This window comes from Euwallacea similis, chromosome 11 (assembly GCF_039881205.1).
Source record: "Euwallacea similis isolate ESF13 chromosome 11, ESF131.1, whole genome shotgun sequence".
In the NCBI taxonomy this organism is placed as follows: domain Eukaryota; kingdom Metazoa; phylum Arthropoda; class Insecta; order Coleoptera; family Curculionidae; genus Euwallacea; species Euwallacea similis.
Genome location: NC_089619.1, coordinates 902,117 through 916,335, shown reverse-complemented (window position 1 = coordinate 916,335; position 14,219 = coordinate 902,117). Strand labels below are relative to the sequence as shown.

General features: G+C 34.1%; 2 protein-coding genes across 3 annotated transcripts; both read right to left on the bottom strand.

Moving 5' to 3' along the window:
* Positions 1-2,213: 2,213 nt before the first annotated feature.
* On the bottom strand, positions 2,214-4,184 carry LOC136412310 (uncharacterized). Its single transcript, XM_066395338.1, has 8 exons — positions 3,750-4,184; positions 3,499-3,699; positions 3,303-3,451; positions 3,067-3,251; positions 2,930-3,011; positions 2,818-2,887; positions 2,427-2,627; positions 2,214-2,365 (listed from the first exon to the last, which is right to left on the bottom strand). Exons 1-8 carry the CDS (start codon positions 4,013-4,015, stop codon positions 2,236-2,238), a joined length of 1,284 nt encoding a protein of 427 aa, XP_066251435.1. The 5' UTR covers positions 4,016-4,184; the 3' UTR covers positions 2,214-2,235.
* Positions 4,185-5,029: 845 nt separating this feature from the next.
* Positions 5,030-10,935, bottom strand: LOC136411984 (purine nucleoside phosphorylase). 2 transcript variants are annotated; one of them, XM_066394812.1, is made up of 5 exons: positions 10,731-10,935; positions 8,323-8,417; positions 6,884-7,114; positions 6,352-6,669; positions 5,030-5,559 (listed from the first exon to the last, which is right to left on the bottom strand). In XM_066394812.1, exons 1-5 carry the CDS (start codon positions 10,853-10,855, stop codon positions 5,309-5,311), a joined length of 1,020 nt encoding a protein of 339 aa, XP_066250909.1. In that variant the 5' UTR covers positions 10,856-10,935; the 3' UTR covers positions 5,030-5,308. The 2 variants fall into 2 exon arrangements, with proteins under 2 accessions (XP_066250909.1, XP_066250910.1); XM_066394813.1 differs by having other exon boundaries at positions 6,884-7,096; positions 10,731-10,934.
* Between the last annotated feature and the right edge of the window lie 3,284 nt (positions 10,936-14,219).

Sequence of the window (14,219 nt, the reverse complement as noted above, 5' to 3'; positions counted from 1 at the left end):
AAGCTTATGTCGCCTTTGTTAATAGTTTTATATGAACCCAGCGGTGGGTTTGGACCTCGAGTGGAGGAAAAATTATTTCGTCCAGAAAATGTCTACATTTTAGCATCCAAATCTGGAAAATTAACACGTGAACATTTCAAAACATGGATTACAGAAGTATTTATACCAAACACAGGACAAAAATCACTTACTTTTAGATTCCTGGAATGGACAATGCCCTACTGTTTTGGAAGACATAGCTATTAATCATAATGAGATTAACGTACGTACCATACTTGCTGGCACAACAGGAATAATACAGCCTCTAGATGTTTTTGGATTCCGAGTTTGGAAAAATTTTGTTAGGAAGTTTTCAGGTTCAGTATTATTATATAACTATGATATAAATTTACACGAAAGAAATAATTTGATAAAATTACAGTCCCTCGTTCATAATCAATTGTCTTCGCCGAGATTCACTAATCTTTTTAAATATTCATGGTTTAAAAGTGGATATATCGAAGAAAGGCCTGCCGAATTTGAAAACCCTGTAGAATACAGCTTTCACACAGTTTCTGCGAAATGTGATTTATGTGACCAAGTTGCAATATTTAAATGTTCTTGGTGTAAGAAAAATTTATGTTTTAAACATTTTTTCGACGAATATCATTACTGCAAAACATATAATCCATAGATACCAATAAAATATTCGACTACTTGTATATTTATCATATATGGAAAAATGCCCTACGCTGATTACTAACGCATAATACTTGTTAACTGTAGAAAATGTTAATCTAATTTCAACTGAAAATATAATTTTTATGGTATCATTCTTTAATGCTCATTAAATTACGCCTTTTTTATTATGACAAATTTTCTTCTGCGACCTGCGGTTCTGAAGTTGGGTACTTGTAAGATTTAGTGCACTGAACGTTAATAATAATAGATTTACTATATTAACTGGATTGATCAACATTGCGTAGTCTAAAATGCTGGTAACCACTATATGAAGGTTTACTTTTAAACACAGGTTCGTATAAGAATGTCTTTTTATATATCGTCAGGGCATTATTATTTATTACCATTATTTAGATATGATGCACAATTGTTAAGAAAAGTAAATAAGATTAAATAACTGTAAGATTAATTATGGATGCATTCATTACATGCACAATGTCATAGTGTCACATGCATAATTTATGTTCTATAAATTAAATGTTGTTGAAATTATATGTATATTTAGAATAATTTTTAATTTTATGAAGGTAATAGAGTGAATGAAATCTAATTAATTTTAATCCCCAGTTTCATTTTTCTTTATTGTTTTAAATAGAGATGAATCAAAGAAATAGATCTACAGAAGATTTTTACTTCCATTAAAAAAAAATTGAAATAATCAGGGGTGATGGCCCCCACTATAAATTTTGCAATTTAGGATTTGGATCAGTGGAATATGTCCTCCTTGAGACTCTATTTGTTTAGTAACTAAATAATGATGATTGTTAGAAATAGTCATTTTTTAACTTCTGTGTACGTTTTTACAGGATGAAAGTGGATAATATTATTTATGCGGATTATGTGATACCACATATGGCAGAGATACATGTATTATAATTACATCATTAGTACTTAAATTACGCCTTTTTTATTATGAAAAATTTTCTTCTGCGACCTGCGGTTCTGAAGTTATAAGCAATAGAACATGGCGTGCACACTTTTACTTAAACAATTATAACTTTTGTTAGAAACATGGTATCGAGTTCTACTTTACACCATTCTATTAAGAAATATTTTCTCTATAAAATGGTAAAAAATTGTATGAGACAGCTCGAGGCATGCAAAAACGGGGAGAAAAACAAATTAAATTTTCAAAAAAAAACAAACTAAAAGTGATATTTTTTTCGGATCTAGAAGGATCGATGAAGAATTAAAAAAGGAACATTTTGCTTTTTTATTTGTTGTTCTAACTCATCTGAATCAAAAGTTATCGTCAAAAAACGAAAAATTGGCGAAACTTTAGGGGTAGTTTTCACCCCTTAAGCTTTGAAGATGGCACGTAAAATGTACATCATTATTCTTAGATAGGTTTAAACTACTTCTGTGCAAAATTTCATTAAAATCGGAGGGGGACACTTGGGTCCCTTTCTTTGTAAGTTTTATTGGTCAATTTACGTTCACTACATTTTCAAAAAAAAATCTTTGTTTTAAACCAAAATGCAAATCTATTATAAATTAAATCACTTATATTTCTGACTAAAAACCTCTACAAACGTAAATCACATCACAACTGGCATTCCCCAATCCAAGAATGGCAGCCTGCAATCCTTCAATTTTAGCCAAAGCTTTCTCGGAAATTTTGTCCGACAACCAACTTGCTCCAAAGCTAAAATCGATTACGATCACTGGATGAGAAACGAAAATGTTCCGATCCTGTGTAACCTCACCTCAAAAATCCCATAAATAATTTACTGTTTCCATGCAAATCTCTGGAATATTTAGCTGCGCTGCAGATGGCTCTTTTAAGGCACCGGCCTTTGTCTTTTCCAGCTATTAGGACCGAATCTAATATGTTGAGTGTTCGTTTGGCAAGTTCATTTGCCACTGAAGAATCGTACAAGGTTCTTGATTGTGGAACTTCCTCATAACTAGATTGAAATATTAAATTTTAAAGAAAAATAATTGTTAGTCACGTTCTATCTGTGGTAGTGTGGTAGTAATGTGATGTGAGAAAAGAAATGTTAATATGTCGTTAAGAATATGATGAAAATATAACGTTTTTGAAATAACGTTATGTAAACGTCTATGTGCTGCAATCTGGATATTTTGATTTCTAACCTATTATAAGTAATATATTCCTCAGAATTTAAGGAGGAACCATGGGGCGATTCGCCAAATTCGTAGGAATCTGAAAAGTTTTAAAATACACAAAATTGGAAATGCAAGTATCAAGTATACTCACTATACAAAGCTGGAGATTCAGGATTTATTGCTACTATTCTGGAGTTCATAGTGGTCATTTGAGGGTTCCTCTTTGTAAATATCAATTTCATACAAACAGTCTTAACACAACCTAAAATTACTTACCACTGCAGATATACTCATTATCAAATGTATAATGAAGATTCCGAATGAGAGGTAAGCTAAGGCGGTAAGAGCTACTTCAAAAACATCCGCTAGTTTTTCGTCCTTTGAGAGCCTTTTGTCCAAGATTGAATGTTGAGGTGGGTAAGAAAAATGCGGTTGGACCCCTTCATGGTTTACAATATAATCTACAATATTATGCCTGTAAAACAACTCTCATAAGAAAATGCTTTGCTTACCTGTAGAATCATATGAAATTCCATGAAAATCCCTATCAGCTTGATTAGCGTTCAGGGTGTTCCTTACATCTGCATCTTCATTACTCTCCTTAAGTGTTTCCTCATCCGTTTGGCTATGGTGCCTGAATATGTCCTCAAGGGTGGCGCTCCTTCATTTTGATTAGATGAAAAGCAAAAATCAATATCGGCTACTCACTTGCGGAGCCATTCTTGATAAGCTGAAGATCCTTGATCCAATAAAAAGCTTGTCTGTAGATTCTCGGTTTCAATCGACGCCTGGTTCGTTGACTCGCCATCCACATTACCCATCCTACGTTTAAAAATAGTTCTGTTTGTAATATCTGCCACTATTTGATTAGCCATATAATTTCTGCAGAGATACTGGTTCATCATTGACCTATAGAGACAATTGCCCGTGTTAAGTCTCAGCTTCAATTTGAAACTCACCTGTGAAAATTCATGGTGTGCAGAGCGTTTTTGAAGGTTCCATCAAGCACTATGCCGGGCCTGTTCATATCGTTAGTGAAAGTCGTTTCATTTGATTCAATGAAGTCAGTCCCGATTCTTTCAAGAAATGTTCCAGGCATAAAGTTTAGCGACAAGATATCGTCGATATTTAAGCAAATGTTTGCATGACCTTCCCCTCGCATGGACACTATCGTTAACAAAGTTAATATAAAAACTAGATGTGTTAAATGCTTTTCTGGTGACATATTACAATTGAAAGCAGCGTTTCTTCAGCCAGTGGCATCAAATCTAATGCTGGTGGTGATAATAATTGCTCAGATTTATGTAGTGCGGAACGCTGTCTTTGATGAGTCATGGTTGAAAAATGTTTTTAATTTTCTGGGTGGTTTGAATATACTTACTAATTACAAGCGTTTTTTTGTTACCGGGGATGCCAGATAACAGGCAAAAAAGTTTTACGCTGCAAAAGTTCAAGAATTGTTACTTGTTACGTCTTTCTCAAACTAGTACTTTAGACCTCACCGTTCACGGAATCGTCAAATTCCATGCATTCGATTCTCGCAACACTGGCCTCCGCGACGACCAGATTGAATAATTGTGGCTTTTTTCTCTGCATTTGACTTTAAAAGAATCTGTTTTCCGTGCTCGTTGAAACTGAGAAGACTTATGGAATTAACGATTCTCTGTAGAATAGCGAAGAATGTCCTTAGGAAAATTAAATTTCCAGAGGATGCACATTCTCTCGAATTTTCGGTGCCATTGAACTGAGTGCGATGAACGTGAGTTTAATAAGTTTCATAGTTCGCAGACCGCGAGTCTAAATTATGCAGTTTTGTGAGCTATTATTCGCAATTTTAACTATCAATGAAGACACTGTGAAGTGTAACTAAAAACGGAGGACAACTAGTAATAGCTGTCGCATATCGCGCGGTGGAACTTCGCTTAAGCGTTGCCAATATTAAGGAGTGCTAAAGTTTTTATGAAGTCCGCATTCTCAATTTTGCTGGAACTATCCACAGCCATTATTGTTTCTGGTTCTATTTTTGATTGTTACGACATGAAAGTACCCATATGGAAAGAGTACATGTATGACAGATGGATTTGATTCGCAACTAATAGCGGAATGAAATTGGTTCATCTCCCCCTAATTCGAGAACGAATATGGGGTCTTATTGGTTAAAATTTTAACTTCAACTTTTTAAGCCAATTGAGACCAAATATGATTCCTCTTCTACGTGCTTCATGAAAGAACCCAAACATTTTCAAGTAAAACATATATAATTTATTTACACAAAAAATCAATAAATAATAAAATAAAAATATATCCAAACGTTGCTGATCTGCGAACTCGTTTAAATTAACAAGTATGGAGATTACTGTGTATAGCTAGATATTTCTAAATAGGTCTAAAGCACGTGCTCCCACTATACAGCCACTAAACCCTTCTAGGTATGTCTTATAAACTGCATTTCTTTGTAAATCGTACTGCCAAAAGGATGACCGAAATATGACCGCAAGTTATACGAACACAGAAACCCTTATTGACTACTTCGGCCAGTGCTGGTTATCCCTTCGCGAAACACCTCTTTTAGGAGCTCAGTTACCAGCTGTTTCAACAATCCCTCTCTCTGCTTTCCCACATCAATCACCTCTTCATGACTGGGCTCGTCTTCAGTCTCATAGTGAACCACACACTCGTTTGTGATCAAACTGAAGGCGAATACTGTCATGTCGCAATGGTTAGCTGTGATCACTTCGTGTACTGTTGACATGCCAACCGCGTCAGCACCTGAAGAAACAAAGAAAGGAGATTCAGGAGGAACGTACCAGGTGTTTGCAGCGTAAGCATGAGGATCTCGGTAACTCCAAGAGGTCGGTTAAATTGGGGGAAAATTGCGCAATTTGCAGTTTCGATGCCCTTCGAGAGTGTTCGGAAAATATTGAAATTTTGAAACTGGTGCATAAACTTTCCAGCACGTCATACCTAGAAACATGTCTCTGCGCACTGGATGATATTGGCCTATTTGCCAAAGGTGGCTGAGCCACCATATTGGTTGAAAATAGTTGAGTATTCCTTTTCGTGTATATTTCCTTATTTTAAATGACCCCCCCCCCCCTTTTTTGTGATTTTTTGGATTTCTCGTTAAATTTTAATGTCATTTTATATAAGATGTCTTATCTTTAGAATTTACCGTTTTCGAGTTATTCCGGAAAAATTTGGCAGGTGCAAGGTCTCACGAAAATCAGTGTTGTTCCCTAATCGTTGCGAATTTCGGAATCGACCTTTTAGAACCAAAAGAGGAATTAACAAGCTACATTTTGACATATTTGAATTTGAGAAAGTCTTCCACAGCCCTCAAAATACGCCTTTGAATTTGCATGTTTTCAAACGTCAATAACTTGTTTATTTCGAATGATATGTCCCAATTTTCTCCACAGTATCGTATTCGTGAAACCATCGGAACTTTTCAAATTTTAAAACGGCGTATTCTTCAACTCCACATCACCCAATTTTGCTCCAATTTACCGAGATCATCATAGTTCAGAAACTGACACTCCGCATTCTCAGAAAATACCATACCTAACATCTTGAGCATGTTCAGCTCAGCCACTGTCTCAAAATTCGGACCCCCGATGCAAGTGTACACTCCTTCATGGATTTTATCCCCGAGGCCAATTTCGTGCGCCACTTTTTTAGCCAGGGCGATAATATCCCTGTTGTAGGCCTGATTCATGGGAGGGAATCTAGGGCCGAAGCGTTCGTCATTGGGCCCTTGCAAAGGGTTGTTCCCAGCAAAGCCCATGATGTTAATATGGTCCCTCACGAACATCAAGTCGCCCACTTTGTATTTTGAGTTCAGGCCTCCCGCAGCGTTAGTAACGAAGAGATGGGTAACACCTGGAAAACGGACCGTTAGATATCTTTAGTGACAGTAAATGGTGAAAACTAAGATGACTTTACCAGGAGGGTGATTTGCATGGAAACAATAAAATGAAAACTAGACATGGGTCAATTTTTTCGTTTCTGTGTGAACTCTCTACGAAATAAAGCTGTCAGTATTATTTTGAACTATTTAGTTAATTAATTAGTCACTAATGAGATAAATTTTTACCGAGCAACTTCATGACCCGAATGGGCATGCAGCACTTCCATAAAGGATATCCTTCGTAGTAATGGAATCGTCCTTTCATGCACACGGTGGGCAGTCCAGATAGGTGTCCGAAAACTAAGGAGCCCACGTGTCCCTTGACAGTGCTTTGAGGGAAGTGGGGTATGGTAGAGTAGGGAATTTCTATAGCGTCGACTAGGCATTCTGCCAAAGAGCCTGTAAAAGGGTCAATTTCTGAAAAAGTGTAAATTGCGGAATCAGAATCTAAGTCTGGATCCTTGAGAATTTATAAGCGACGAAGTGAGGTGTATAGAATTGATCCGTATATTTAGACAGCGCCCAAAAATGATACATGACACAATCAATGAATATTTCAACATTAAAAAAGACAGAAAGCTGGTAAATTTATAACGGATCACCGTATATTTTATAAAAATTGAACAAATCTTTATTTTCTGATTTTAAAAATATATATGTAACATGTTGTCATTTGGTTTAGTCGTTTTCGTGATATTTACATTTAAAAATTAACATGTTTTTCCAAATCGCAGCTACCATGAATAAACAAATAGACCGCAAATCTTTAGTGATTATTATTTATTAATTTATTATGTTCATCTTGGAAATAATAAATTAATTTAAAACTAACATAAAAAAAATTGCATTTTAATACCATGGAATCAAGATATATATTTTTTTAAATAAATAATTTACGAAAATTCAAAATTGACAAGTGCTGAATATGTCCACCGTTATTATCAACATAGTTTCTCTTAAATCCTCTAAATTTTGACTTCTTTCCTTATAGATTTCATTATTTCTATTTTTTTTCTTCTATATGACCCATTTTACGAGTGAAATGAAGAAAATGCGACAACCGAATAAATAATAATTATTATTAACGACGTTCGGTTTATTTGTTTATTCATGGAAACAATGGCCATTTGGGAAAACAATATAATCCCTATTTTTAAATGCAAATGTCGTGAAAACAGCTAAACCAAATGTCAACAAGTTATATATTTTTTAAATCAGAAAATAAAAATCTATTCAATTTTCAACCAGTTATAAATTTATCGGGTTTATGTCCTTTTTCAATTTTGTAATATTTATCTGTTGTATTTTATAATATTTTTTGGAGATTTAGGATAAACCCTACATCTTTTATATTTTAAGTTTTTCTTTTTCTTTATAATAAAAGTAACGGGCGCTGTCTAAATATACGGACCCACCCTGTAGAAGTTCGAAAAGTGTGGCTAGTGCACATATAGGATTACTCGGGTTACTAAGCCACTGTAGCAAAGTGCACATTGTTGTGTTCTTGTATAGGTAAATTATCCATCTTAGAGACATGTAAGGCAGCAAATAAGCACTACTCTTCCCTTATTCGAATCTGCCAGTAAAGAATTATTTAGTCATGGCTATCTTTGACTGGTACCCACCTAATCCGGAACCGCAAATAATTCCGACTTCGGGTTCAAAATGCACTTTACTTCTCAAATAGGCAACGCTCTCCTGTAAGGCCTCATATGTGTACCTGAAAAGACAGTTCACTTGATATATTGATGTAATACATGAGTTCTCTATAATTAATGTTGAAAGCGGCCATCTAAATGAAGAAACCAATACACTGTTAAGGTACTATCTATATCCTTTGTTTCGTTCTTGGTACTAGGTGACCTCTAGTGCTTTTAGTTGTTCGTTATGCAATGTTGGTATAACGAATGAATGTTTGTTTCGAATCAGAAGAAGGAAGTAAACAAAAACAATTCTTGGAAAATGGTACCATTCTTTATTGTCAACTAACTGAAAATTGAATTATTTGCACCGAATTATACAGCTTTTTGCTATTTTAAATGATATTTTACGCAATGTGTTGCTAAACCAAGAGATTTTTTAATGTGACTCCAGGTGCGGTCTTTTTTTTACATTTTTAATTAAATTTAAACCGTTATTTAATTTATTTTATTGGATGGAAATTTATATTTAGCGGTCAAATTTAAGCATTTCATGACCAAAGTATCAAATGAACCTGAAAGGGAAACTGGCGTTGGCCAATTAATTCTCAAGATGTGGAAATACAGGAAACTTACTGTTATTATTAATTTTCTGCTCAGTTTGAGGTTTAAATTGGTTTCTTTTATGTGCAAAAACTTGAATTTTTACAAGAATTATAAATGTTTATAAAAAGAGACAAAATTCATATTTAAAAGTAAGTTTAAGGCAAAATTTAAAGGACATTATAAAATTTATAGAAATTAAAAAATATATAAATTTCTAGTGCAGAAATATACGTGATAATTTATCTACTGGTAGTACGATAAAGCAGCCATAACCGTCTTCAAATAAAAAAAATATATACAATATTGGAGCTGCTTCGAGTCGATTTCGACGAGACATACGACGAGTCGGGTATAGCCCGGCTCGGTGCCTGTCCTTGTACATGGTCCTAAAACAGTAATATATAATTTGTTGCATATTTAATTCCAAATTTTAATATGTGATAAATATCCAATCAATGTATTAAACGAAATTAAGATTGGCCCGGATCTCAATTATTATTTTGCAGGGATGGCCCGAGCAGATGCGTTAGCCCGATCTTGCCCAGTAATGAATAACTTGGAGAGAATGGCTTTGTACATCGCTTTATATGCGACCATTTGGAAATATGAACGAAAAAAAATTACATGATTCATTACATTCCCTGTGCGGTAATAAACCTCATTGCGTCCCAGGGCTATTGTCGGGATCCTACAATATCATTAGAATAAGTTACGGACTTAAAGCAGTTTTCTTGTGTTATCCGAATTAAAGCTAAAATTGAGGGGTGACAATGTATTTGATGTTACTTAAATAAAAATGTTTACAGTTATATTGGACACTAAGTAACTTATTTTATTGGGAACAATTACGTATTATTGTAAACACAATGTGTGGATTGCGAAATTAAACTTGAATATAGGTTTTTTTTTTCGGATTTAAAAATATTTGATCTGAACAATCGCAAATTCATAGTTTTATTTTAATATTGCTCAAACCTGTTGATAAGATATAGCGAATAAAAATATTTTGAGGCTAATTCGTTTTTTTTAATGACAAATATCCTTAGATTATAAGTATTTTTTCTACGAGCTCTTACATTAGGATTGCTCTTTACAGGTGTGCCTAACAGATCCAGCATATCTAGATCCAGTATTCCAGACCATGGTGCTTTGTGTCGTTGTCCCTAAACATCTATTAGAATTTGCAGAAAAGATTCAGTCTGCTCCAATCTCCTTTGGCATTTTGAAGCGATCGGTAAGCCATCACTGTTCCATAGCCTAACCTGAACTGACTTGCTTACTAACAATGCTTTTTAATAGCAAATAGTTGCAGGAGAATTCAAAAGATTTGACGATAACGTAAACCATAAAATCGAAGGTTTTGATGTTCAAATTAAAATGTACGTAAGGATATCTCAGGCTGTAGGGTTAAAACCGGTTAATATCAGATTTGTCATCAAAAAATGGCCCACGGACGATTTGTTACTGACTTCTTTTTTGATTTTTCAAATAATTTGATTTGGAATTAAATACAAGTGCAATTCAAAAACGAAAACAATTAAAAGTGATTTAATGGAGTGAAAAAAATCATAAAATGAATGTGACAACAAGAAACGATTTTCCATTAAAGGAAAGAAATTTCGAAAATTGCTTTCGTAAAAGAAATATCCTCAATTAACGGATTATATCATCGGAGGAGATTAAATAAACACATAAAAAAACTGCATAAGATGTAAATAATATGAAAAAACAAAATTTTAAACTGAAAATTAAAAAAAAACAAAATAATAAATTATAAATATTCCTACCTGTCTCCAACCTCTTGATCCTTATGGTTCTTATGTGCAGCGTGTCCGTTAGTACTTCCATTAGTAGAACCATTAAAACCATTTATCACCTTGGTAGAACTGAACCCATTCATCTTGGTGGACATAACAAGAGACGAAAATATTAAAAACCACTAAGCAATGCTGGAAATTGAATCAGCTGATAACTGTACTCGATTGGGTAGTACTCTTTGCTTTTATAGTTTATACGTTGCCAATTATTCTATACAGTATGTAACAAAAACAAACGAACGATAAGTCAGAGGCGTATGTCAGGGTTACAAGAGGCTGTGGAAATACCGAAATTTCGGTACGTCAATGGTATATTTGTTTTTGAACACATCAAAGGTTCAATTACATAACTACCATTATCGTTTAGAGTTTATCTTAGTCTTATTTAAAGCTGTAGTGGTAAATTTATGCATTATAAACCTGCCTATCCTCGTTCCTAAGAGAAATATAAATGCTTAATAATAAAGGTGTTAAATCACGCTTTATCACACGCCAACATAACAAGATTTGCTTTACTTTTTCTCGGTAGAAATATTTTTTCCCATCTGAGATGCCAAGCCTCCATTCTTTAACTGAATTATTCAGCAGCTGCAACTATAACTTATACGCTATGGCATGTTTTTCTATTAGGTATGTTACGTAAAAAGATTAAAAAATAAATATCTATCAGAGCAAATGAACGGACGTCTTTGGTGTTAAAACGCAGCAAAATAAGCGAGTGATCTTCAAACATGAAATAAAAAAATATCATGTTGCTTAACATTTAAATGTACAAAACCCACCAGCGATATATCGAGGAAATAATTATCAAATCTCAAGAGTTCATCTAAGTTCATGAATTTGCCAGCGCTTAATAATAATAATAATAATAATAATAATAATAATAATAATAGTAATATTTTTAATTTCTATGCTTTTATTTCGCATATTTGAGCGTCATATGTACTGTACAGGGTGTTTCAATTTGGAGTGTTTTAACAGGAAAAACCTATTTTCTGACCAAATAAAGGAAAACTGATTTAGGTGTCATAGGCTCGATTTTTGAGAAATGTTTAATGCCAAAAACCGTTTCTGGCTGCCCCAAATTTGTAGCCCATATAGGGTATCTCTCTTGGCGAAAAATAAGCCGACTGTGCAACTCCTTCGCATCTCTTTTTTTAAGAAAATTTCTATGGAGAGTTCAGATTTTTTTAGATTGTTATTTGTTTTGCTGCCAGCGACACAGGTACTTTTTAAATTCGCCTCTTTTTTTTCTGAAAAATTGGATTGTCGTTTCTTTAGGCGCCAGTGGTGACAAAGTTGACTTTGCACGTTCTCCTCTTCCTTTTCTACGAAAATATGTTAAGCATAAGTGTTGAGAATAATCAAACACAGGTAGTTCTGGCCATAATCCGCCGTATCAAAGCAATTGCAATGCGATCAAAATCATGCGTTAATGAGAATCATTAATGAATTATTTCGTATACTAAAACAACTTATTAAAACTCAGTTGACTCGTTAATACTAAATTTCTTTGCCTTAACATCTACCTGGGTTTAAAATTTTTATGTCAGGACCCAGGGCAAAGTGTTTGTCTGATAACGAAACATTCATCAGTCTTTGCACTCGCGAAGAGGACACATGGGACACTGCGGAAGGGAAACTAATCTGAATTTTTGTTGTGACTTGTCGATAAGAGGAACATTTAAAGTTAACTTATTTATAACATGCTGCTGTATTTCCAGAGCTAACTGGACTTCGTTTTTTATTGACAACAATTTGATATTATGGTCAGGGGTAATGTAATAAATGCAACGAAGATTATGTTGCATGAATTATGCGTGTGTGTGCGGGTTAGAAAGAAAGAAATTTTACATTACAACAGACGGAACAACACAATAACAAAACAGAACAAACGGAACAACAGAATAATGAAATTTGGCACCAAAAGTCACCATGACCATGGAATTGCTGCGACTATCATCACTATGTCCAGTTAACATTTCCGTCAAATGTTTGATGTTTTGCAATTTCCCAATTGTTACGCCTCTGCCCAGTATTTACGAAATATATCACAAACATTTTGGCTGCATTGATCAACAGCAACCATCACGAAACACATATATTTATAACGAAACTCTATCACTATCAACAACACTATGCTTATGAAAGTCTTGCATCACTCTCTTGGGGGTCCCTTTAATCAGTTTGAAAAACGGTAAACATCGCTCATGATTGCTAAGAAATTATTCTCTGTTATCATCGTCTTATTGCGGTTTGATTTACACAAGTATTTAAAACAACAATTACAGATACTTTATGTCCCGTGAAGTGTGGAAATCTCCGGCTTGTTATTCTGGCTTGCTTGAGCTTACATCAGTAAGTGTTTCGATTGATTTGCTTTGTTTTCAAGGAATTTAGTTTATGATTTTTGAACATTTATATCATTGTGGGAAGATTATAAGAAGAATAATATGGTGCATTTACCGAATTTACAAAGAAGTGGTACAATTATCCATGTGTTGCTTCCGATTGATTAGATGAGCTGACCATTCTGGAAACCTATTCTCTTTATAGCGGTCGTTGACGCTATCCAAAAATGTTTCAATGAATTGGCGAATAAACGTTCATTAATAAATTTCATTGTTTGTTAATGAGAATTCTGAAAGCAAATTGGTACTGAAAACAAGCCTAGGAAATCCACTTGACCAACTGACCAAATTTCGAGAAGTGACATCTGGCTGACATCCCATAAACGAAACGTAGCTCCAATAACTGCCATCTGGCTGTCACTTCTCGGAGTTAAGTCTGGTTCATGGAATTATGCAACGTATCGTTAAGCTATTGAACATATTCATATGGATGTTACAGTTTGTAGGAAACGTACCGGTAAATTGTAAGAATATTGTTCAATATGTTACCCTTTAGCGCATGTAAGCCTATGTACGACTATTAATAAAAATCGAGAGTCCAGTTCTTAGAACATACTTACAGAAAGCTCTGCAATACAACAAAAGAATTAACAACGAAAAGATAAACACAAAACGCCATTTTCGTTTTACAAGGGAATACGTAAATCTATAAATGGGCTTAAAAAGTTAACGGAACTTAACTTCATAACAATATTTAAATCTGCATGTGTTAAACTTGAAAAGCGGACGGGTTGTATATTTACTTCTTTATCCTCGACTTTTCTGACGGCCGTGTTGGGCAAACGGTCGGAAGGCGGTATTTCAGCCCACGGGTGGTGGGTTCGAATTCCCGCTTATGATTCAGTACAGCCCATAGCTCTTCCTCATTTTTTTAAATTTTTGAATGAAATATTACGTATTTCAATTTCCCATCTCAACTTCACAACGAAGTTAAATAATTATTTATAAAAAAATATAATTCAAATTACAGTTAGTTGATATTTGAACTAACAAATTTTGATTAATAAATTTATTTTAATGCTACTAATAAAAATTATTAGTAAATTAA